Source organism: Cuculus canorus, chromosome 1, assembly GCF_017976375.1.
Source record: "Cuculus canorus isolate bCucCan1 chromosome 1, bCucCan1.pri, whole genome shotgun sequence".
NCBI lineage: Eukaryota > Metazoa > Chordata > Aves > Cuculiformes > Cuculidae > Cuculus > Cuculus canorus.
The window spans coordinates 158,487,226-158,509,433 of NC_071401.1; the positions used below are offsets into that span (position 1 = coordinate 158,487,226).

Consider the following 22,208-nt stretch of genomic DNA (forward strand, 5'->3'; position numbering starts at 1 on the left):
GGATGGGGCCATGGGCAGCCTGATCTTGTGGGAGGTGTCCCTGCCCATGGCAGGGGGGTTGGAACTGGATGATCTTTAAGGTCGTTTCCAACCAAACTGTTCTATGATTCCACGGTTTAGCAGTGGACAAGCATGGTTGGACTTGTTGACCTCCAAGGTTTTGCAACCCAGTGATTCTCTGAGGCACGTAACTCATTACAAAACCAAAGCGGCTCCCGCAACCCCTTCAGCCATTTCAGCCCCACCCCGGCGGGCCGGACTGCGGATCCCGGCGTGCCGCGCGGCACCGGAAGCGACGGCTCTGCTGACGTCACTTCCTCTCGGGTCTCGCGGGTCGGTGAGGGGGCGCGTGCTCGGTCTCAGGCTGAGGCGGCGTCTGGCGGCACCGGCAGTATGGTGGGTGGCGGGGCTTGTCTGCGCGGAGAGAGGGTGGGCTGCGGCGGGGTGGGGCGGTGGCGGCAGCAGAAGCGCTTGCGAGGGCCGCGCTTCCCCCTCCGCGCTTTGTGTGGCGGCGGCGCCCGCGTGTATTGGGGGACGGCCTGGGGCGGGGCGGGCCTGGAAGGTTCCAGAGCGGGAGCGAGGGGCCTGATCCAGGTCCTGTTCCCCATCCCGGTCCTGATTTCGGTCCCGGCCCCATGGTGGGCGCTGGATTCCCCGCCGCGCGGGAGAGACTGCCTCGGCCTGCTCGCGCGTCCGCGGCTGCCGGGAGGCAAAGAGGCTGCTTCTTCCCTCCCTTCATCTCCCACAAGACTTGGAAAGTTGTTTAGCCTTGAGAAGAGGAGGGTGAGGGAAAACCTTGTTGCTCTCTACAACTCCCTGAAAGGAGGTTGTAGAGAGGAGGGTGCTGGCCTCTTCTCCCAAGTGACAGCAGACAGGACAAGGTGGAATGGCCTCAAGCGGTGCCAGGGGAGGTTCAGAGTGGGCATCAGGAAAAACTTTTTCACAGAAAGGGTCATTGGGCACTGTCAGAGTCTGCCCAGGGAGGTGGTTGAGTCCCCATCCCTGGAGGTATTTAAAAGACGGGTGGACGAGGTGCTTAGGGACGTGGTTTAGTGGCAGATGGGAATGGTTGGACTCGGTGATCCAAGAGGTCTTCTCCAACCTTGTGATTCTATGAAAGAAAGTGCCAAGGCCCAGAGAGGGAGCCGCCACTTGGCGTGGCCCCAGGAGAGCAGTTGTCACCCCGTGTGGGGTCTGCCACGGAGCCCCTCTGACTTCTCCTGTCAAAGCGTAAGGTGTAAGGGTTGCTAAACTTTCAGCAAAAATGGTCATGTAGCAGAGTAAAAAGTTGGGGAACGCTATTCAGAGGGCTGATACATCTGTTCTGTTGGGGTTTGAGCCTAACTCAGTTAAGGCTATGAGTCCTTTGCAAGCATTAGTTTTTAAAGGTGTATATTTGGCTACAGGAGAGCTGAGAGAGGCTCTTTATCAGGGAGTGCAGCAATAGGACAAGTTTTAAGTTGAAAAAGGACAAGTTTAGATTAGATATTAGAAAACATATTAGGAAAAAAAAATTCCTGTGAGGGTGGTGAGACACTGGGACAAGTTGCGCAGGGAAGTTGTGGATGCCTCATTCCTGGAAGGTGTTCAAGGCCAGGCTGGATGGGGCCTTGGGCAGCCTGGTCTAGGGAGAGGTGTCCCTGTCCATGGCAGGGGGGTTGGAATTGGGTGGTGTTTAAAGTCATTTTGAACCCAAAACATTCTATGATCCTGTGATTTCTGCTATAATTAATTTGCATGGAGATGCAAAAAAATACTTGATTTAAACACAAATATCAAAATATTAATGCCCCAGCATGCTCAATAATTCAGTTTTTTTTAGTTTCTGCGGGTTGTTTCTGCCTTTGGGTTGTCTGGTTTAATGGGTAGCCATGCAGACCAGCAACACAAACATTGCCATAAAGTGAGGTACCAAGGTACCGGTAACAGCCTCAGGCTCATAGACCATATCAGAGAATATGGTATGCAGTCACTTGGAGCACATTGAATCTTTTCTGCAAACTTCACATGATGAAGAGATTGCAAGATAGGTTCTTAAGAATAAATTAAGGTGAAATAACCTTGAATATGCTTTTTATCAAAACTAAATAGAGTGTAGAAATAAGTAATTTTAATAATAAAAAGATTGTTTAGGTTGCTAGTGTTAGGGATTTGGTTTTAAAATGAATCGTTCTGTTAAAACTAAGGGAATGTGTTTGTGTTAACTCCGTTTCAGGCATCCATTTCCCTTGCTCCTGTGAACATTTTCAAGGCAGGTGCAGATGAGGAAAAAGCTGAAACAGCTCGGTTGGTAAGTTTCATTTTCTGAGAAACTGTTAATACGTGCAGTAATTAACCTTTTTTCCTTTCTACTGTTAAATGTACTTTCAGTTTATGGTGATGTGGAACTTCATCTTTCATTATGTTTTCATGGTGCGTATCTGCAAACAGAAGATAGGAGGAAGGTTTATACTAACAAATAGAGAAACTCTCTGTGAGTGTTCAAAACCAAAGTACCTTAGCGCAAGAGATTGATGTTAATTGGAAGGCGTTTCTCTTGACTGTTAATGGTTTCAGTGACAATGAAGTATATTTGATCAGGTTATCAAAATGTAGCAGTTAAGAAACTTCGACCCAGACTCTTATGAAAGGAGTGTGGTCGTGGAAGGGCTGAGTTAAGATTGCCTTTTGGAAGTTACGGGCTAGCATCTATTTCTTGCATTAAAGTAGAAATAAGCCCTTTTCTAAGATCTGTTTGTTTTCATTTCAGTCATCCTTTGTTGGCGCCATTGCTATTGGTGACCTGGTGAAGAGCACTCTGGGGCCTAAAGGCATGGTAAGAGAGTTAAAAGTTCTCAATGGCCATAGCCTTTAATTTAGTTTTAATAGTTACAGTATGTATCTAAGCAGTATTCTAAACATTATGTCTTGTAGGACAAGATTCTTCTCAGTACTGGAAGAGATAGCACGGTAACGGTTACCAATGATGGTGCAACCATCCTGAAAGCTGTTGGAGTTGACAACCCAGCTGCCAAGGTCTTGGTTGGTGAGTTTTTAACAGCTTGTCATTAGAGTACTCAGCATTTCTTCACCTGGAACTTTATTATGTGTTTTTTATTTGTTCTTGGAAGAGCATTCCTCAAATAGAAGGGGAGCAAAATTCCTGAAGTAACGAGGCCAAGGTGTTGCAGAAATTGTGGAACTCTGCAGATTTCCTCAACTCTACTTTGTCCCAGAAGTCAGAAGGGACAAAAGACAGCGATGTGCCTCTTTTATTCACCGGGAAAATTGGGAACAGAAATCTACTGGGATACAGAGGATCTCTCTGGTTCTTCTGATTTAAATTTGTTTTTATCACTTGATTGACATTGTACTGTGAACAGAGTTTACCTCTAGGATCGATTGTCTTAGCGTGCAAAGGCCCAGTTCTAGTCACAAACAGGACCCTGAACAATTTGGTGTCACGTTTTGTGTTTGCTAGGTCCTTGTTTATCAGTGGTTCATGAGGCATACTTGGTTATTATAGTCTGTGATCCTGTGCATATAGCTTAGAGTTTCTAGCTGTCTCAACTTCTTTTTGATGACTGTCTTTAGGAATGAAGAGAGAGAAGAGTAGCTTTTGACCACCACCAGGCTGGAACTGGTGTCAAGGTTGCAAATACAGATCAGGAATTTGAAAGATGCCAAATTTCATTTGCACCTCAGGTTTTTCTGTGACTTTAGAATGACCTCTTTAAACCATTGAGGAGTATGAGTCTTGCCTTTTCTCCAAACTAATGCTGAATAAAAATATTTGTATGTAAAGCTGGTGCTGGTAAGCATGGTATTTTGAATCAAAACATTAATGTGTCGGCTTCTTTCTTCAGATATGTCCAAGGTTCAAGATGATGAAGTTGGTGATGGAACTACGTCTGTCACAGTGTTGGCAGCTGAGTTACTGAGGGTGACGTATTACAGTTTTTCACATGTGTTTTTATTTGGCAATGTAGTCTTGCAATATCAATAGGGGACGTGTTATTTGATGCAATAAGAGGGCTCCAGAAAGTATGAGGATACCTTACTCTGTTGCTGTTGGAATAGATAGGGAAAAAAACCCACCTTAGATATTGCATCATCTTTTTTTTTTTTATTAATAAATGCTCACATATTTAATTTGCTACATTTTAGAGAATTCTTTTCTCTTATTTCATTATGCGAGTGAAACAGGGAAGTATCACTGTCACAGGTCAGTTCCAGGATGAAGTGGAAGTGGTGAAGGATGAAGTGATCACTGGACAGCAGTGCTGCTTAGTTGCGAGGTTCAGTCCTCTGAAATCCTTTTCAGAGCATTAATGAGGAAAAAACAAAGCGTGTTCAGTTCTGTTCTTGTGTGCACAAAACCTGAATTCATATTGTTCCTTTAAGCTATGCATACAGAGTTTACACTACCAAGCTCTAAATCTGAAATCAGTTTGGAAGAGACCTCAAAAATGAGGAACTCTTGTTCACTGAGCTGATAGTAAATCTCATCATCTCAGATCTAGTAACTGATCAAAAGCATCTGAGGAATGATATTGCAGCTTGCTGAGTTCCTCACCAAAAGGCAACTTGGAGATGGGTTTTTTCCCAGCTACACTTCTAAGTTGCAGCTGTAAGTGAACAGGATACTGATCTCAAACATGAAGTGTAAGATGGCTGTTTTGAAGCCTGTGTCTGGTTGCTGTTTGTACTAGAGTTAAGGTGGTGGGGTTTTTTTTAAATGAGATTTTGTGACAGTGTACCAAGGGCAAATAATACTTGCCTAGACTGGAAAAAGAGCTGCCAGTAGAGTGACCTTAATTTCATTGTTACAGCTCTCTGGCTTTTACTGCCGTTCAGAATTTTCTGAGTACTTGGAAGTATCTTTCATAGTTAGTGTAAATGTACCTTGGAGAAAGAACTAATCATTAATTTCATTTAAATAGGAGGCAGAATTACTTATTGCAAAGAAGATTCATCCTCAGACCATCATTGCAGGCTGGAGAGCAGCCACAAATGCTGCGAGAGAGGCACTTTTGAATGCAGCCGTGGATCATGGGTTAGTAATGTTCATTCACAGTAACTTTTTATAAATCACTCAAGAGTAAAACATCAGTGAGAATTATATGCCATCGGATAATTCCTCGTCTGTTTTAAGTAGTGTAAAGGCTAAATATATGAATTCTAACAACTAAGAAAAGAAAGGCCTGCTTTTTCTTTAGATGAACTACAGATCCTTTGTGCAATTACTTAAAATTACTTATATTGTGCAGAAACAAAATACAAGCAATAATTTGCTCCCTGGAACACAAATCTGAGCTGTTATTTCATATTTCATACTCTGATTTTAAATGTGACTATTTTCTTTATGCAATACTTTCTGCGAGCACAGGCTGAATGCAAAGGCTTTCCTAACTGAGCTTGTGTTTCAAAAAGAAGGTTGTGTTGTTGAACACTGGAGGGATTCTGTTTATAATCCCTCAGAATGGAACATGGTATACACAGAGGGACACTAGAGTAAGTGGAGAGAGGCTGGCGGCAATAGGCTAACCATAGTTAAGACTTTCAGACTTTTCACTTTAACTGTACTGACTTTATTTTAGTGATGATGAAGTGAAGTTCCATGAAGACTTGATGAACATTGCAGGAACGACTCTTTCATCGAAATTACTTACTCATCATAAAGATCACTTTGTCAGGCTAGCTGTAGAAGCTGTTCTTAGATTGAAAGGTTCTGGCAATTTGGAGGCTATCCATGTCATTAAGAAACTTGGTGGAAGTTTGGCTGATTCCTACTTAGATGAAGGTAAGTCTCTGTATGTTGGCTGTAAGTACACTTGTTCTCATTTTTTAATATGAGATCTTAGAAGACCTTTCTGTTACTGCAGGCTTTTTGCTTGACAAGAAGATTGGAGTAAATCAGCCAAAAAGAATTGAAAATGCAAAGATTCTTATTGCAAATACTGGTATGGATACAGACAAGATTAAGGTATGTAACAGAACTACTGCTGTGAAACGATGTTTTTGTAAATGAAATTCCTTTTTAGGCTGAACTGTTTGTTTTCTTTGATTTAGATTTTTGGCTCACGTGTTAGAGTGGACTCCACAGCAAAGGTAGCAGAAATAGAGCAGGCAGAAAAAGAAAAAATGAAGGAGAAGGTGGAGCGTATTCTTAAGCATGGAATAAACTGCTTTATTAACAGGTATGTATTTTCTTGGAAAAGGAGTAGAGTTTATAATGCAGTTAGGAAGTACCATATTTTAATATTGTATGAATGTGAAGAACGTTGTTCATGTTTGTATCTGTAAAATTAGATGGTACTACCTAATGCTTAATTTATTCGCTTCACAGAGGTCAGTGTTTCTTCTTGTCTTCCCCTTGTGTAGCATTCCCTTCTGCTTCCCTCCCTTTTTTTATTTTTTTTATTTTCAAGATAAAGAAGTGTTGCTACTGAACCGGGATCCATGTTTCGGTTCAGTTTACGCAATGACACTATGCCTTTATAGTAACAGATTTATTTAGTTACGAACACCAGTAACATTGTCCATATCCACGTTCCCCTTTTGGGAGAAAATAAGAGCTGAAAAAACCTGTGCTGTTGAATGCATTTAGCTCCAATTGAACCAGCTGTTTTTTACTGCATTAAAATGCTGGTGCTGGAGTACTGCTCCAAATTAAAGAGTGTTTGAGAGGTCTCTCTGCTCCCTGTCCTGAGCCTTTTATACATGTATTTGAAAGTATGCAAGATAACTGTTTCCATTTAAGAGATGTCACAGTCAGAGTTACTTATTTTTGTTAACAGCGTGCTTCTCTCTTAAACTGTGACAGTTCGAAAAAGTAATTTTTTTTAATGATGAAAAATGATTCTGCCTTTCAGTAATTCTCATTCGAGTGAAACTGCCATATGTATGAGCAGCTTGACAGCTGGTGGTTCAGTGCATCATGTATGAGGAAGCTGATTAACTACACCAAAGGATAGGAATTGTAAGAGTAGCACTGTTTTCCACAGCAGCAAAGATTTAGTCTTTGAGAACATAGTGGATCTTGTAACTTGCCTACAAAATTAAACATCTGTAAGAACCACTGACAGACAGATGAATCTTGTATTCCCTCCGTTTATGTCATGTTTCACATACATGGCATTTGTATGTAGGCAAAATGAGTACTCTGTTCAGTGGGTGTTTGACAAATAAAAAGTCCTAGAGTCAGGAGTCCTGTTGGGGAACTGGTGGAAGAATCCTTTGAAGTATTCATAAAACCCCCATTTTACCTGCTTGTAATGCAGGTAGTTGCCCTAGCAAGTCTGTCAGTGTAACCAGGCTAGTGGTATTCCAGTAGGATTGACTATTGACTTCCAGATTTATTCCCTGATAAAATTGACGACAGCCTATAGGCATTCTGTAGATCTACTTCACGTCTGACTGTGTTAGCTAGTTAAGCATGGCTGAGGAGATGCTTGTCAGGCTATCCAGAGGTGGAAGAATCTTTTCTCTGCATACCCAGCAACACCAATTGTCTCTTTTCAAGATAGATTAGAAACATCATCTTTTGCTGAGACGGCATCTCCCAGCTTATGCTGAATCTTTACAACACTGAATCTCTGATTTGGAAGGGAAAAAGAGTTTGGCATAGCACTCTTGACTGGTCAGTGACCGTTCAGCTTTGGATAACTACTTTATTCTAGAGAGAACATGTTAATAGGAGAGCACATTCTTTTCTCTGTGGCCTGCTATTTGTATATGTTTCAAGACTGGTCATTTATTGTTTTCGTAGAGTTGTGTACTGTTTGGATTTTGTATTGGTGAAGGAACTACTTCACATGTAGGTCTAGTTTACCTTCTAGAATAGGCAGTTAAGTGCCCAGTGGGCACTTAGTTTCAAAGGACTTAGAATTTAAAGCATATGGGTCCCTGTGCATTGATAGCATGTGTTCAGAGGAAGGGTGTTTCAAAGAGCTGAAATAGTTTGTAATTGTTGAGGGTTTAACTTTGTATGTTTTCCCATCAACTGCATTTACTTGTGTGGTGTAACATTCTGTGTGTGGCAGGTGCCTCACATGCTGACTGCTTTTGTAGCTTTCAGAAATGTGACCATATCCCTACTACTGAGAATCGGGTGTACTTTGTTACTCTGGTTTTAGAAAGGATTGTTGTTTGTGTAGTGAAGATGTGCCTGTGGTTTAATTGTAGGCAGTTGATCTACAACTACCCTGAACAGCTGTTTGGAGCTGCCGGTGTCATGGCTATTGAACATGCAGACTTCGCCGGTGTAGAACGTCTGGCTCTTGTTACAGGTATGTAGACTGTTGTGTCATATGAAACTTGGAGGTACACTTCATTTGCTTGATCTTTAGTAAATGTTAATGTCTGATCACCAAGTTTGTACTTTTTGCTATTAATCAGATCTGTGAATGTGAAAAGTACTCCAAATGAGCTCTGTTTTACAGTACTTAAATACAAACATATATGGAAGACCCTATGAAACTGGCCATAATTAACTTTGAAATTACTTTGTTGATTTATCAACTCCTGTATAACTCTCAGTATTTTTTCAGAAGCAGATAGTTTTTGTCTATAATGTTATACTTCACATGTAAAATGTCAGTTTTGATTTTGAATCCTTCCTGCATGATGATTTACACATGCTTTTTTTTCCTCTACCAACTGTGAGTAAAGGATCATAATGCTGTTAGTGGCAGTCATTAATTTTATTTCAATTTCAAGAAAAATGTTTTCAATTAAGTGACTACTTGATAAGATTTTGTAATGTTTGGCCTGTAGGGAAAAGGTGACACCTACCCCTAGAAAAAGTAAGGTTATAAATGCACAGGTTGATACCAACTTATTACAAATAACTGTTGCTTGATTGTGATAATAGAGAAGTCTAAGGAGTCATCCTTTAAGAATGTGGGCCTAAGGCATCAACATGTGGTGGGCCTCAAATAGAACGAATAACCTGGATATTTTTAGTAGCAGTCAGTGTATATGTGACTCTAGTAACTAATGGAAATAAAACATCCGGAATGGATTCTCATTGCTGAAGTTAGAGGTAGTTGACTGGAACATCATAAAAAGTTGATGGTGAAAGTGATCAGGAGAATCCAGAATTTGCTTTGCAGGGAGACGGGGAAAGATACTTGCTTGTTGAGCTTAGCAAAACTGAAGTAGCTGTTGTGTTATAACTGTGTGTAGGTAGATTGACCCAGGCAAGCGTTTGATTGAGAGGAACATTGCTTATGTTCTGGAACAGAACCAATCAAATTTGGTAGGCAGAGCAACTGCATCACATCTGACCACACTGGATCAAATAGTATAGCTGAAAAAAATAGACAAGCTATTTCAGTTTAATAAAGACAAGCTGTTTTATATCAAGTAAGCTCAAACTCTACAGCAAATCTTGTCTTCTCTTGTACTGCTACAGCTACAAAAATGCTGTTGGCTGGTGTGGAATAATTGAGCATAGGTTGGTAGTTACTTGTAAATAATTTTCTAATGGGAAGAATGAAATACGAGAGCAATATTCCCTTCAGAGGCATTTTGATCTTGGTAATATCTGTTTTGTTTATGATATGGAAGTTTACAAATAGTGGACAATATTGCTGCCATGAGACTTCTGCATGATTCAGGAGATTGGTGGCCTGTGATTCTCGGCCATCACCAGGCAAACGTCGACATTTAGTGTCTTATCCAGACAGAACTCAAAAGCGTTACAGCTATTGTAGTTCTCGTGATGCAAACAAAAATGTTGGTGTTTAAGGACTTGCCAGCATTAGTAGAAAGTTTCTGATGCAAAATGCTGATATTTTAGAAGTGTTTCTTATCAGTATTGTTAATTTCAGTTCATTTTGGGGCAATTATGAAGATGATTTTTTTGTTTTTATTTTTTTCCTTCCCCCTTCACTAGATCTTGACTGAATAGATTCTTTCATCGTCGGCTCTTTGACTTTTGTATGATCTTGTGTTTTTAGGTGGTGAAATTGCATCAACCTTTGATCACCCTGAGCTTGTAAAACTAGGAAGCTGCAAGCTTATTGAAGAAGTCATGATTGGAGAAGATAAACTCATTCATTTCTCTGGAGTGGCAATGGGTAAGTGTTTTAACACTAATGTCATGTTGTAATGTTAGTGGTAACTCTCCGCTAACACTCTGTGGTTACCATGGTGGCACAGGAGTGTTGTAATGATTTGTGTAACCATTTTTATTAAAGCCTGGCTCTTCCATAGAAGTCCTGCAAAGATAAGGATGGAACCCAAAATTTCTGCTTTGAGAGATTAAATTGACAAGAAAAGTAGCAATCTGTCCTACTTAGAGAACTTGTTCTGGTAAATTTCAATACCGTTAGGTTTCTGAGGGGTTGTGTAGAGATAACATTCATTTCCTATTACATTAAATTAAATAAGATGTTGGAGAACAAATAATTGATAAAAGCAATAGCATAATGTGCATCATTTTATTCTACCTTTGACATGTCATCACTCTTTCTTTTCATTCCCAAACTGATCTATGTGAAACTTGACTGGAGTGATAGCAAAACCATTGCAAATGCTTTACAAAAGCCTCTTTTGATGTCTTCTGTTTGTTTTTTTAATCTTTTCATATTTGCTCTTTTTAGGTGAAGCTTGTACCATAGTTTTGCGTGGAGCCACACAGCAGATTCTCGATGAAGCAGAGAGGTCTTTGCATGATGCTCTCTGTGTTCTTGCTCAGACTGTGAAGGACACTAGAACTGTGTATGGTGGAGGTGAATATTAGGTTCTTTTTCTTTGTGTATGATAGGCATTTGTATTACTGTTCAAGTCTGATTTAAAACATCTGTGTCTTCAATGAATAGGTTGTTCAGAGATGCTGATGGCTAACGCTGTTGCCGAACTTGCCGTCAGAACACCTGGCAAAGAGTCTGTTGCAATGGAGTCCTTTGCTAAGGCTTTACGAATGGTAAGTGGCTGAATCAGATTGCTGGATCAGTAGATGTAAAATTTCACTAGGTTTGCTAACTTCTAACATCAGATAATTGCCCCTTTCTTAAAGTTTTGGTTTTCTGAAAGCAAAATGAAATTTAGCAATGTATCTTAGGTGAACAAAGGGGAAGAAGTTACTGTTTTCTCTTGTAGAAAAAAGCATTGGTGTTTTAATAATTCTGATGTTACAGAATTCTGAATGTTCATATGCTAGCCCTCTTTGGTTTGTTCTTGCTTCTCTTAACCTGTGAGGTTAAAAGTGCAGCAGAAATAGCGTATGAAAATCTCAGCTGATTCAGTTGACAACCGATTTAGAAAAGAACAGCCCTTCTGTTCTATTGGTACTCCAGTGCTATTTGATTGTATCCATGTTCTAGTACTATCTGGAAGTTTCTAGACTTGCACTGGTGATTGCACCTTAGTAGGAAATACATAGGACCCAAAACATTTATAGAGTAGTATTGTGCTAACAGACTGTCAGCTTGAAAAAACTTACCTTCCTGTAATTTAAATTAGGAAAAAACATTCTTAGGAAATAAAATGCAGTAGGAAAACATTTATTCCAAGAAAATTAAAGAGCGTGGGAAGACTTGGCATTACCTCTTTAAGTCAGCACTGCTGTCACTTAAACAATGAACCGAATGATCTGGTGGTTAAAGCTTATGTTTGTAAAATCAAACCATTTCTCCAGTTGTAGTCTGAAATTATAAGAAAGAGACGGATCTTCTTCTGTCCATCTAAAATGAGCTAACAGATCTCCTGACACACTTCTGTTCTGTCAGCTACTCTTCTTACAGGGTCTTAAAAATCCTTAGAGAGGTAGTTTGCCTTTTTTCACTTTCCCTGTCTTCTGATCACTATAACAGGTCATCTGCCATGTTTTTGAAACTTCATTTTCTTGAAACTGAATAGTAAACTACTCATCAAAGTATGTTTTGTGTTTACTAGGGATCAATCCACCATTAACTGAAAGCAATCTGCATTTGTCTTCCAGATTCCAACAATAATAGCTGATAATGCTGGCTATGACAGTGCAGATCTGGTTGCTCAGCTCAGAGCTGCTCACAGTGAAGGGAAGACTACTTATGGACTTGGTAAGGGGCTTGATAATTCTTCTGTTGCTGGATTGCTGCTTAGTAGAGGGATTGTTTGTTACCCATATATTCTGGTCGAAGAATTGAGTATGTTGATTTCTATTTGCTTTGCATAGAGTGTAGGCATATAATATTACATTCCTTTATCCACCTACCAGGCTTTTCATAATAGAGTGAAAAGCTTTAGTTTTGAAGGGGATGGTTCCCATCTGTAAAACCCCTATCCTTATTTGCATTGAGTCTAGTTATATTGTTCTGTCTTGAGCTAAAGCAGAATCAGTTTTCTAACTTCAGCTAAGTCTTGTCTGGGTAACTTCATTTTCTGGACGTTAGCTGCGTGTTTTTCAGATGGTGTTCTCTCTAGAACTGATAACACAGGGAACTGTTATGCAGAGAGGCCATTGCTTATTCCAAGAGTAACCAAGGGCATCCTTGAGCTGATAGAGTGCAATAAGTCAGAGGTGAAGAAGGTAGCACCTGCAGGAAGGGGCGAACAGGGGCCTGTAACCGAGGGGTAGATTTAACTATGGATGCTATTGCACAGGTTATCCATGATTGTGAAATATGCACTGCAATAAAACAAGCTAAATGATTAAAAATTTTGTGGTATGAGTGATGATGGTTGAAGTATAAGTATAGGGTGGCCTGGCAAATTGACTACATCACACTCCCTCAAACCTGCCAGGATAAGTGCTGTGTGCTTACAATGGTGGAAACAACCACCGGATGGGTGGAACTATAACCTGTGCCACACTTTGTGACACTGTGCTGGGTCTTGAAAAACAACTTTCTAGTGGCATGGCAGTCCAGAGAGAATTGAGTCGAACTATGAGGCTCATTTCAAAACAGTCTTGTAGACACCTAGGCCAAAGAGCATGGTGTCAAATGTATATATTGTATTCCCTACCATGCATCAGCCTCAGGGAAGATTGAGCGATATAGTGGATTATTAAAAGCTGTCCTAAAAGCACTGGAAGTGGCACATTTAGAAGCTGGGAGAAGCAATTGGCAGAAGCCACCTGGTTAGTTAACACCAGAGGATCTGTTATTCGAGCTGGTCCTACTCAATCAGACCTTCTACATGTATGAAGCTTAAAAAGAAAGGCATTGATTTATAAACAAAGACCAAACCCTTCCTGGCCCCTGAAAAAAATCTTAAAAGTTGTAGACAGGACAGTTCTGAAGTTGGTACACCTAAGAAAAATAATGCTCAGAGTCCTTTTGGGATCTTGTCTACTCTTCCCAGTGTATAAAGGTTTAATTGTTAATTTTTTGTATGTAAGTGCAATATACCTGTCTTAAACCAGGAGTCTTGAAGTGAAAGACTAGATTAAATACTTCCCTTACTATCCATACGGTTCATTTGAGCAGGTAAGTCACCATACTGTAGGCTGCTTGTCATTTCCTTGGAAAAAAGCCAAATTAAAAAAACCCAAACAACCTGCCTATGTGTGTGTTTTTCAAGATATGAATGAGGGTACCATTGGAGACATGGCAGCCTTGGGAGTGACAGAAAGTTTCCAAGTCAAGAGACACGTTCTACTGAGTGCAGCTGAAGCAGCAGAAATGATTCTTCGTGTGGATGACATTATCAAAGCAGCACCAAGGTATGATTTCGGTATCTACTTGGTCAGTTACAGTGGTATATGGCAACCTCCTTTTGTTACTGTGTAGAAAAGTGACTGTGCAGAAAAGTCTTGTTCTAAAAGTATTTTATTTGGATTGAAGACTGATATCTGACATACTAATGTTATGTCACACTTTTTTTTCGCATTAAGGGTATGAACAGGCTTTTAGAGCCATCAGCGTCCTTAGTGTGCCTGGACAGTGCCTAGTTAGTTTTGGGTCACTGGCTCCTCCATATATTGCACTGAAACACCTGCAAAAGTGGCTGACTGAAATGGAAGGGATTGTAGTGCTTTTTTTTTTTTTTTTTCTTCTGGCAGGAGTTGTAGTTAAATGCCCAGCTGCTTCTGCTGTAAAATCTGCAATTAAAACAAAACCACGTTTGTTAAAAGGCAGTTTGAGCTGTTTCATGAATCATAGGGTTTTACTGTGGTTAGAGGTAGTGAAGTAGCCTGAGATGATACTGTCTTATTTGCTGTGAGAATAAAGCTGACACTGAACACAAAATATCAACTAAAATTACCTATAAAGGTGGGTGGGGAGGCTGGTGCATATCAGCATGGGGAGGAATTTTCTGATTTTTTTTCTTTCTCTCCCCAGAAAACGCGTACCAGACCATCGCCCATGTTAAATTTTCTTCAGTACCTGAGGATATGTGGACCAGGTCTCACCTAGTAATTTTTTTTTTATGATCTACTTTTTGTGAGGTTACTGAACAGAAGCTTGAGGCGAGCATCTCCATCAATGGCCTGAAATAATTGTCTTCAGTTCGTTTTAAGTTATTTCAGTTTATATGTGTTGTGGGGAAGACTCACTTCCAAGCAAAACTTGGGTTTTATACAACCCTCCTGTTTCTCTCCAGGTTCCACTTATAATACACAGAAATAAAGAAAATAAATTCAAATTTATCCAAGTTGTATTTGTCTTTGTGTAGAGCCAAGAAGGTCAGCTTCATTAGAAAAGTTGTATTCCACATCCTCAGTCCTTGGACCAGGCAGTTGCACTAAGGATGACGCCCTCTCAAGCCTCTGCAGTTTGCTGGTTTGTTTGCCCTGGTGCATTTAGTGTGAACAGTTTATTCCAGTCCTGACTGTATAGGTTTTGAGTTGTGATCCTAGAAATAGGCTCAAGTTTAATCACCCTTTTCTAGCGATGCTGGAGTATTACTTATTTTTTGATGATGAAAGGAAGAGAAAAAGCTAAAGAGGAACCTTGATCAATGCCCAGAACTATTAACTTCAGGCATTGTACATCTTCTTACAGGACAAGTTTTATGTAGATCAGAATTCTGTTGAGGTGGGCAAGAGGAAGATGCTGTTTAGGAGGGATACCAACCTCCTGGACCAAACGGTCTCTGTGTTTTACTGTGAAGTGCTGGACTTGGGCCGACATTACAAACGCAGCAGAGGGCAGTTAGTGGAAAGTGTGCCAAGCTGCATGGCATTCCCTTTCCTGCTTTCTCCCCTTTCATACCTGCTGTGGCCTACCTTTATATTCTCTTTTTATTCCAGTACTTTCTGGAAAGGCAGTGTATTTCTTAGAGTAGTTTCTTTATGCTCACCTTGGAAGGAAGTCCATGATGCCTGCAGCTGTCTCCAAGTGGAGGCACTGGGTGGTGTGACCCTTCTGACCCTTGCACCAGGGGGGGTCTGCCAATGCGAAGCATTAATTGGAAGTCATGAAAGTGTCTGTGCAAACATTTTTCTCCCTTAGGTTTCCTGAAATGGAGAGAATCTGCTAACAAACCCTCCTCCAAACTCTCCGAACAGATTCTCCACATCTCCAGAACCGACAACAGGGTGCAGAGAGTGGTGTGTTAAATACAAACCACTCACAAGCAGGTGAAAGCGCCTTCTTCCCTACCTCTTGGATTAATAGGTACCAAGTCAGTTTCATAGGAAATACAACATTGAACTGGTGTGGGGCTTTTTTAAAACACTCTTGTCTTATTAAATAATTTTGTTTTGTAGGAAGAAATAGTTTGTTGGAACAGGGTTAGATCAAGAATTTGGAAAGAGAATTCAGTTAATTCCAAAGAAGGACGGTTTAACTCGATGAGATGCTCAAAGGCTTTATTCCATTTAATAACTGGTGAGCACATTACATGGGTGCCAGCCAGATCCAGATTCAGACCTCATTTAACAAGACAGTGAGTGCTAGCAGAGTCTACAATAATTTCCAGATAATTTTTCAAGCATGTAAATGACATCAAGCAGTCACAAACTGGCACTGAATCAAACGTTTTTTGGGAAGTCAACTGCCACTTCTGCAGGCACCGATGAGTGAGGCAGAGGGAAGTGGCTGCCAAGGGCTCCCCATCTTTCTAAAAAAAACTCTTTTACCAAACTCAGCGATCTATGTGTTGGAATCAAAAGCCAGACTTCTGTGTTACACAAGTAAAGCAAAACATAAAATAATTCAGTTCAATGCATTTCCAAGAGAATCCAAACTGAGTCATGAGCTGGAAAAATACCCCGCTGAAGTCAACCAAGTAAAGTTCACCTCACCTTCAGATTCCGTGCAAGCCATAACAGCAGGCTCCGAGCCCTGGATTTCGTTTGTGCAAGTTTATCTTTGCAGCTCTTGTTTTCCCATTTTAGTCAAGAAATTTTCTTTGCTTGTGCATGAAAACTGCATGTACGGCTGCCCTGTTGATTACGTAAAAGCTAGCAGCAAAGCCTCTAGCTTTCCTCTCCATCATTTAAAATGCCACTTGGCCATAACAAAACAAGAGTCGTTGCTAATTGTCCAGGAAGAAGGTGGCAATGCCAAAAGGACAACTCGGTGATATGTACATGCTGTTTCCTCAATAGCGCAGCCAGGGCTCTGCTACTGCTTCCCACATGGCAGCCAGGGAAACCTTCAAGCTGCTGCATTTCATGTCAGTCATTTGAGATGGAATGTGGTGGGTTACATTAGAGCTGTGATTCCCCCACAGTGATCGTGACCTTGAACAGTGGCTTCCAGCTGAGCTTAGAGAACTCAGCAAGGTGAAGAGAAGAGCAAGCCCATGGGCTTCCAGTGGGTGAAGAGCAGTGGATCCATACGTGCTTTGTACAATCTACCCATGGAAAGCATCTCAACTGTGTCTTCATCTCTACTGCAAACTCTGAGTGGTCCCCGCGTGGCAGGAAAAGGAAAGGGAGGAAGTCTTTGCTCTAGAGAGAGCGCTGGGTGCTGTGCAAAAGGGGATTTCTGTACAAAAGAGTTTTGTTCTCACCTAGGTCTAAACCGGTGCACCTACTCCTGAAGACTAGCCAGGTGGTGTGGTGCTCCCTGGACATCAGCAAACAAGAGAGAAGTAGCGGTTCGGTGGTGATGTGGGTGCACTGTGCCTTTGCTGGCACTGGCAAATAAGCATCAACAGGGCTCAGCTTCTGGCTCAGGCTTGATGACGGGAGCTGATGTTGGTCTTTCATCCAGTGTGATTTCTATCACTGCCCCAGACCGCTTGCGGGGTTCAGGGCTCTCCTCTGACCATCTTCCCACCCTGCGCACCCCTTTGGCCACTTTGGGTGCATTCCTACAGGGATTGTGGTCATAGATCACCAGCTTCAGGCCGGGGAGGTGAGCCAGACTGGGGAAGAACCGGATGGAGTTGCGATCCACGTCAATCACCTCTAGAAAAGGCATGTCCAGGAGCACAGTGGGGAACTCAGAGAGTAGGTTGCCCGACAGCCAGATGGTGCGCAACTCCTGCAGTCGCCGCAGCTGGGTGGGGAGCGTGCGCAGTGCGTTGGAGCCAGCGTGCAGGGTCTTGAGCAGGCTTAGCTCGCACACCACCTCGGGCAGGCACTGCAGGCAGTTGGACTCGATCCAGAGGGTCTTGAGGTTCTGCAGGAATCGGAGCTCGAGCGGCAGGCTGCAGAGTTTGTTGTTGCCGAGGTAGAGGATGCACAGCTGCTTCAGCGTGCACACAACCAGAGGCAGTGCTTTGAAGTTGTTGAAATCCAGTGCCAGGATCTGCAGGTTTTGCAGCTGCTCCAGCTCAGGGGGCAGATGATTCAGATTGTTGTCGCTCAGGTACAGCTTGACCAGTTCCCTGAAAGAGCAAATGTGCAGAGGCAGCCGCCTCAGCTGACTGCTGCTCAGATCCACCATCTTATCCACTGGCATCTCTTCTAGGTCTTCCAGGAGGTACTTCTGGCACTCATCAGAAGGAACAAAAGCAACTATGGCTTTCAGACTGTTGCCCATCTCAGAACTTATTTTGCTTGGGGACCGCAAGGCACGGGGGCCCGCCTTAGTCTTCTCCTTCTGTGCACTGGCCTGCTGGTAACTCTGTCTTCCCAATATAAAGCTCTGTTTACACAGCACCAGCCATTAATCTCAAGGACTTTGAAATGTTTCTGATAACCAAATGAGTGTTTGGTGATGGGAATTAGGGACAGGACTACTTAGAGTACAGCTCTCCCTCTCACGCCCACGGTCCCTCTCACCCCTCGTTCTGCAAAACCCATCCCTCTTGCCTCTTCCTGCACACAGTAAACGTTCTCCAATTTTGCCCCAAACTGTCATCCCTAATGCCCAGCCCCTCTCCTCATGCTCTGGCTGCGGGGCTTGGCAAACGCCACAGAAGACCAGATTTTTAAAGTCAGATGTTTAGCTTTCATGAAATGTTGGAAGTAATCAAATTGTTTAAAATACCAGTCAGGACTTGACTGGCTTTCCAGATGAGTGACACTTCTAGAGGTTTACTTTGCAAGGTGCTAAATACATAATTTCAGAGAGTAACTTGCCACCTAGTACTTATCTTAAACCTTTAACACAAATACTTGGCAAACTGCTATCTTGAGCTGTTCTACTCTTTATGTTCCTAATTTAAAGGTGTTTACTCTAGCCTCTGGCACTCTTAACTGTGTAGGGCCTTTTTCATTACACTATGTTTTGCTTCTTGTCTGAATCCCAGTTTAATACTCTCACTATCGCAACCTGCCAAGGCTGTTCTCCAGCTGCCTTCCAACTGTGCTACTGCCGTTCCTCTGTCCATACCAAAACTTGGCAAGAAACTGCCATGGACTTAATTCCATTAAGATTCTCACTTGTTATGAGTGAGATAAATACGATGTTAAAAATTATGACTGTTTAGATGTCACAGTGTAAAATGTTCTCTCCTTCTCTCAGCCATAACCTGTCCTGTTCAGGTCAGGAGCACCTCTGATTTCTTGGAGGAGCTTTCCCATGTGTAGGCATCTCTGCATACTTAGACTTCTTGATCTGCTGCTGTTTTAAGCTTTCTTGGGTGTTGTCCTACCTGTGTGTTGGCCATGGCTCTACCATGATCTTTGTGTGTGAAAGCTGGTATTTAAGGTGAAAGATCCTTTCTGACAGCTGGCTCTCTACTTTGATGTCTTACAGCTCATTCCTATCGTTTTCCACGCTTACCATAATTTAAGGAGGTTACTTTCTTCAAACAGCCTGCAGTCCATTTCTGGATGTTAGGGGCTACACAATCAAAATAGGTGACTGCTGGGAGCTGCGTATGCTTAGCAAAGCAAAAGGCAGAGTAAACAGAAGATTAAGAAAAAGACAATGTCAAACAGTTAAGGTGGGCTCTGGATGTTCAGTTAAATCTGGTAATAGAGAGCTCTCGACTGTCACTTGCTTTCTAAAATAAAGCAGTTCTTAGCTATCAATTGAGTAAGATGTTTGCTGGTGTTTTCCCTGCAAGACGAGTGACTGTGCCATGAAGTAGTGACTCTATGGAGGGTTTCCTGGGAGAGGAGAACGACAGAGAGGGCATCTGGGGACCAGTATTGCAGCAGGATGGAGAGCAGTGAATGCTGCGACTGCCATAAAATAGGTTTTGGTTAGAGAGGCTGAACAGAGTATCAAGCCTGGAGAACAAAGATAGATCACAATCATTCATGGCTGTGTTGTGGAAAAGCGGCACTGAAAATACTCTCTCACGTGACAGGAGGCGGAAGATGCTGTGTGTAACATCCCAGCAGTGAGAGCCGCTGCACGCTAAATGAGTGCCTCAGAACAACCACTTCTTTCTGCTTCAACGCTACGTGCCCTGTCAGGGGAATGTGTCATTCCTGGGTTTCACAGGGCATCCTTTTCCAAATAGTTATCCTGGAATGTGATCTGATTTTTAAGAAACTATTCCTATGGCCCTCAGCAGTTTTTTGTACTTCCTTCCATTTCTAAGCAGCTGTGGCACCTTCTAAAGGCAAAGTTCCCCACCCTGTTAAAGCGCTGCAGGCTACGGGTGTGGAAAACCAAATGCATTTGGCGTAAATAATAGTGAATTTACATCTATGGCAAAGACACGTCCCTTAGACAAATCTCTTCAGATATCCTGCTGATTAAAACAACATTACAGCCTACGTAATAGTATATTAATAATACAGCTAAGACATATTTTTCTTAATAATCCATATGGAGGGAAATTACTTATCTGTGTCGATAGATTCAATTAGTAAAAATATATACCTATCTGTGTCTATCTGTAGGTATATATTTTTACTAATTGAATCTATCGACACAGATAGGTATATATTTTTACTGATTGAATTATTTCTACTTAGTGGCACTTTTAAGCTGCAGACAACTGTTTCTCACAGATCCTCTGCATTGTAGTTTAATCATTATTCCAGCTTATCAAAAAAAGTCACGATGACCTTTTGTTGCTGCATTTTGTACCTCTGTTGGTTAAATGAATGCATGCTTGGAACACTGTGAGATCAGAGTATTTGGGAAAAAATATCCTCTGTGTGGATAATATATAAATAATAAAGGGCTGCATTTGCAATAAAATGAACAATCTTGATCCTTCTGAGAATCAGTGACTTACCGGAGGCTCTAAGGCAGAGCCAGTCCCCTCAGTAGACTCAGGGTGCTGTTTTGAAAGCCACTTATGCCTTCAGAGTTATCCAGATGCCCTCCAACATGAGCAATCATGACTTCCCAGAAGCATTTGTGGCATTTGAGGAAAAGTTTTACAGATAAAGGCGCACAGCACAGACAATGTCTTGCTCTTGTCAAAGCAACACTGCCCTACCAGAGGGCATGACATCTGCTCTGCTGCCCGTCAGCTGGCACGTGCAGGCTCCTTGAGAAATGCCTTTGCTTTCTGGAAATTCACAAGTGACCACAGCTCTTGCCAACCATTCTCGCTTTCAGCACTTAGCTCCTGCAGCTCAGTGGCTGGAATGGCTGCGAGAGAGAAAATGTGGTTGCTTGTTGAGAACTTGCATAAAAACTGTGAGTTCAGAAGAAACAGGGAGCACTGTTGAGGCTAGAGAATTAAAAAAAGAAAAATCACAATAAAATGGAAATCAATATAAAAGCTGTGTTATTGTTCCTGCAATTTTGGAGATTTTTTTTTTTTTTTAAAATAAAACATTAGAATAGAGACACTGGTGTTTTTCCAGATCCAAAGCTCTGCACCTAGCTGCATGATGACACCGGGCTCAGCCTTTGCTGAGGGCAGGCTGTGCAGCCCTCACAATTTTGGAGTTAAGTTTGAAAATGCAAACCATGTATTTCAAAATCCAGAGGACTAATGAAGAGACCTAAACCTGTTGATTTTAAGCCTCTCCTGCCCCTCCTCAATCAGGCTGCTATAGCAAGGAATGAGGCTTAAGGGAATAGTTTTTAAGAATGTCTTTAGTGTGTGCTCATAATGATTAGCTTCACATATATTTAAAGTCTGTGACAGGTGTTTAGACCTCTTCTTTGCCCACAAATGCCTTGTGTTTGGGGTTTTTTTTGCTCTTTTTGCTTGACTGGAGCATTGCTGCTAGAGCAGATGATGAGTACACCCTCCTCCATCTTCTTGACATTCATTCTTTCCTACGCACTGTCACACATGTGCTGTCTTTTGGAAGGGCTACTTAGTTCCAGTTCACCCTCACTAGTGAGCAATCTATTTTAAATGAGCAACTTATTGCAGGGCAATAATCATTACTGCTCTTTTCCCAGCACCCTAGTCTAGTCTTTTGAACAAAAACGGTTGATTATTCAAATTCAGCTATAATGTATGCGAGGCTGCGGTCTGCAATTGCTCACTGCACTTTCTTGTGCAGAAGAAAGGTTCAAAATGTCTCCTAAGTAAATTGCAGGCTCAGTGCTGAGCTTCCTCCCAGGCAGCTAATGGGTTTGGGGTTGCTCTCTGTCAGATCAGTCTCTTTTTTGACACCATTATTTTTCTGCCAGCTTATTTTTCCCACTTGAACCCTGGGATCAGGCAGGAATGGGAACTGCTAACCCCAGGAAACTCGTAGGAAAATAAATCCAAGCAAGCACTTCCAGATGTCTTGCTGAAATTGGTACGAAACCACTGATTCTTTATTACTGTATGTTGCAGCCTGTGATTTTTTTTGCTTTAAAGACCCATTTTTTTTCTTTTAAGACCCATTTTTTTTTGGGTGGGAATCACATTTATGACAGCAATGCTCTCATAAATAGGGAATTACGCTTCAGTTTTTTAGGGGATGACTTGTCACAACCCTGTCAAATGTCTGTCTGCTCAGCCCTGCTGAAAGGTCTCCATGCAAATGTGAAATGGTTATATATTATACCCTCTTTCTCTGTGTTGGACACTTC

General features: G+C 41.8%; 2 protein-coding genes across 4 annotated transcripts; one reads left to right on the forward strand and one right to left on the reverse strand.

The window, feature by feature from the left end:
* The first annotated feature begins 275 nt into the window (after positions 1-275).
* Positions 276-14,563, forward strand: CCT2 (chaperonin containing TCP1 subunit 2). The gene is made up of 16 exons (XM_054051532.1): positions 276-396; positions 2,216-2,290; positions 2,750-2,815; positions 2,914-3,025; positions 3,846-3,922; positions 4,923-5,035; positions 5,580-5,782; positions 5,865-5,965; positions 6,052-6,179; positions 8,167-8,270; positions 9,945-10,064; positions 10,590-10,718; positions 10,809-10,912; positions 11,930-12,029; positions 13,495-13,636; positions 14,256-14,563. Exons 1-16 carry the CDS (start codon positions 394-396, stop codon positions 14,284-14,286), a joined length of 1,608 nt encoding a protein of 535 aa, XP_053907507.1. The 5' UTR covers positions 276-393; the 3' UTR covers positions 14,287-14,563.
* LRRC10 (leucine rich repeat containing 10) lies at positions 13,655-20,473 on the reverse strand. Of its 3 annotated transcripts, XR_008447408.1 has the most exons (3): positions 19,041-20,007; positions 16,163-17,957; positions 13,655-14,014 (listed from the first exon to the last, which is right to left on the reverse strand). XR_008447408.1 is itself a non-coding variant. In XM_054051549.1 (2 exons), exons 1-2 carry the CDS (start codon positions 19,082-19,084, stop codon positions 17,016-17,018), a joined length of 726 nt encoding a protein of 241 aa, XP_053907524.1. In that variant the 5' UTR covers positions 19,085-20,015; the 3' UTR covers positions 15,324-17,015. The 3 variants fall into 3 exon arrangements, 2 of the variants coding, with proteins under 2 accessions (XP_053907524.1, XP_053907517.1); XM_054051549.1 differs by lacking the exon at positions 13,655-14,014 and having other exon boundaries at positions 15,324-17,697; positions 19,041-20,015; XM_054051542.1 differs by lacking the exons at positions 13,655-14,014; positions 19,041-20,007 and adding an exon at positions 20,455-20,473 and having other exon boundaries at positions 15,326-17,957.
* Positions 20,474-22,208: the final 1,735 nt, after the last annotated feature.

Coding starts and splice junctions, on each gene's coding strand:
- CCT2 (XM_054051532.1), top strand. Junction 10,913..11,929: donor TTGCTAAGGCTTTACGAATG/GTAAGTGGCTGA, acceptor TTTGTCTTCCAG/ATTCCAACAATAATAGCTGA. Junction 13,637..14,255: donor ATTATCAAAGCAGCACCAAG/GTATGATTTCGG, acceptor TTCTCTCCCCAG/AAAACGCGTACCAGACCATC.
- LRRC10 (XM_054051542.1), bottom strand. CDS start 17,852: ATGGGCAACAGTCTGAAAGCCATAGTTGCTTTTGTTCCTTCTGATGAG.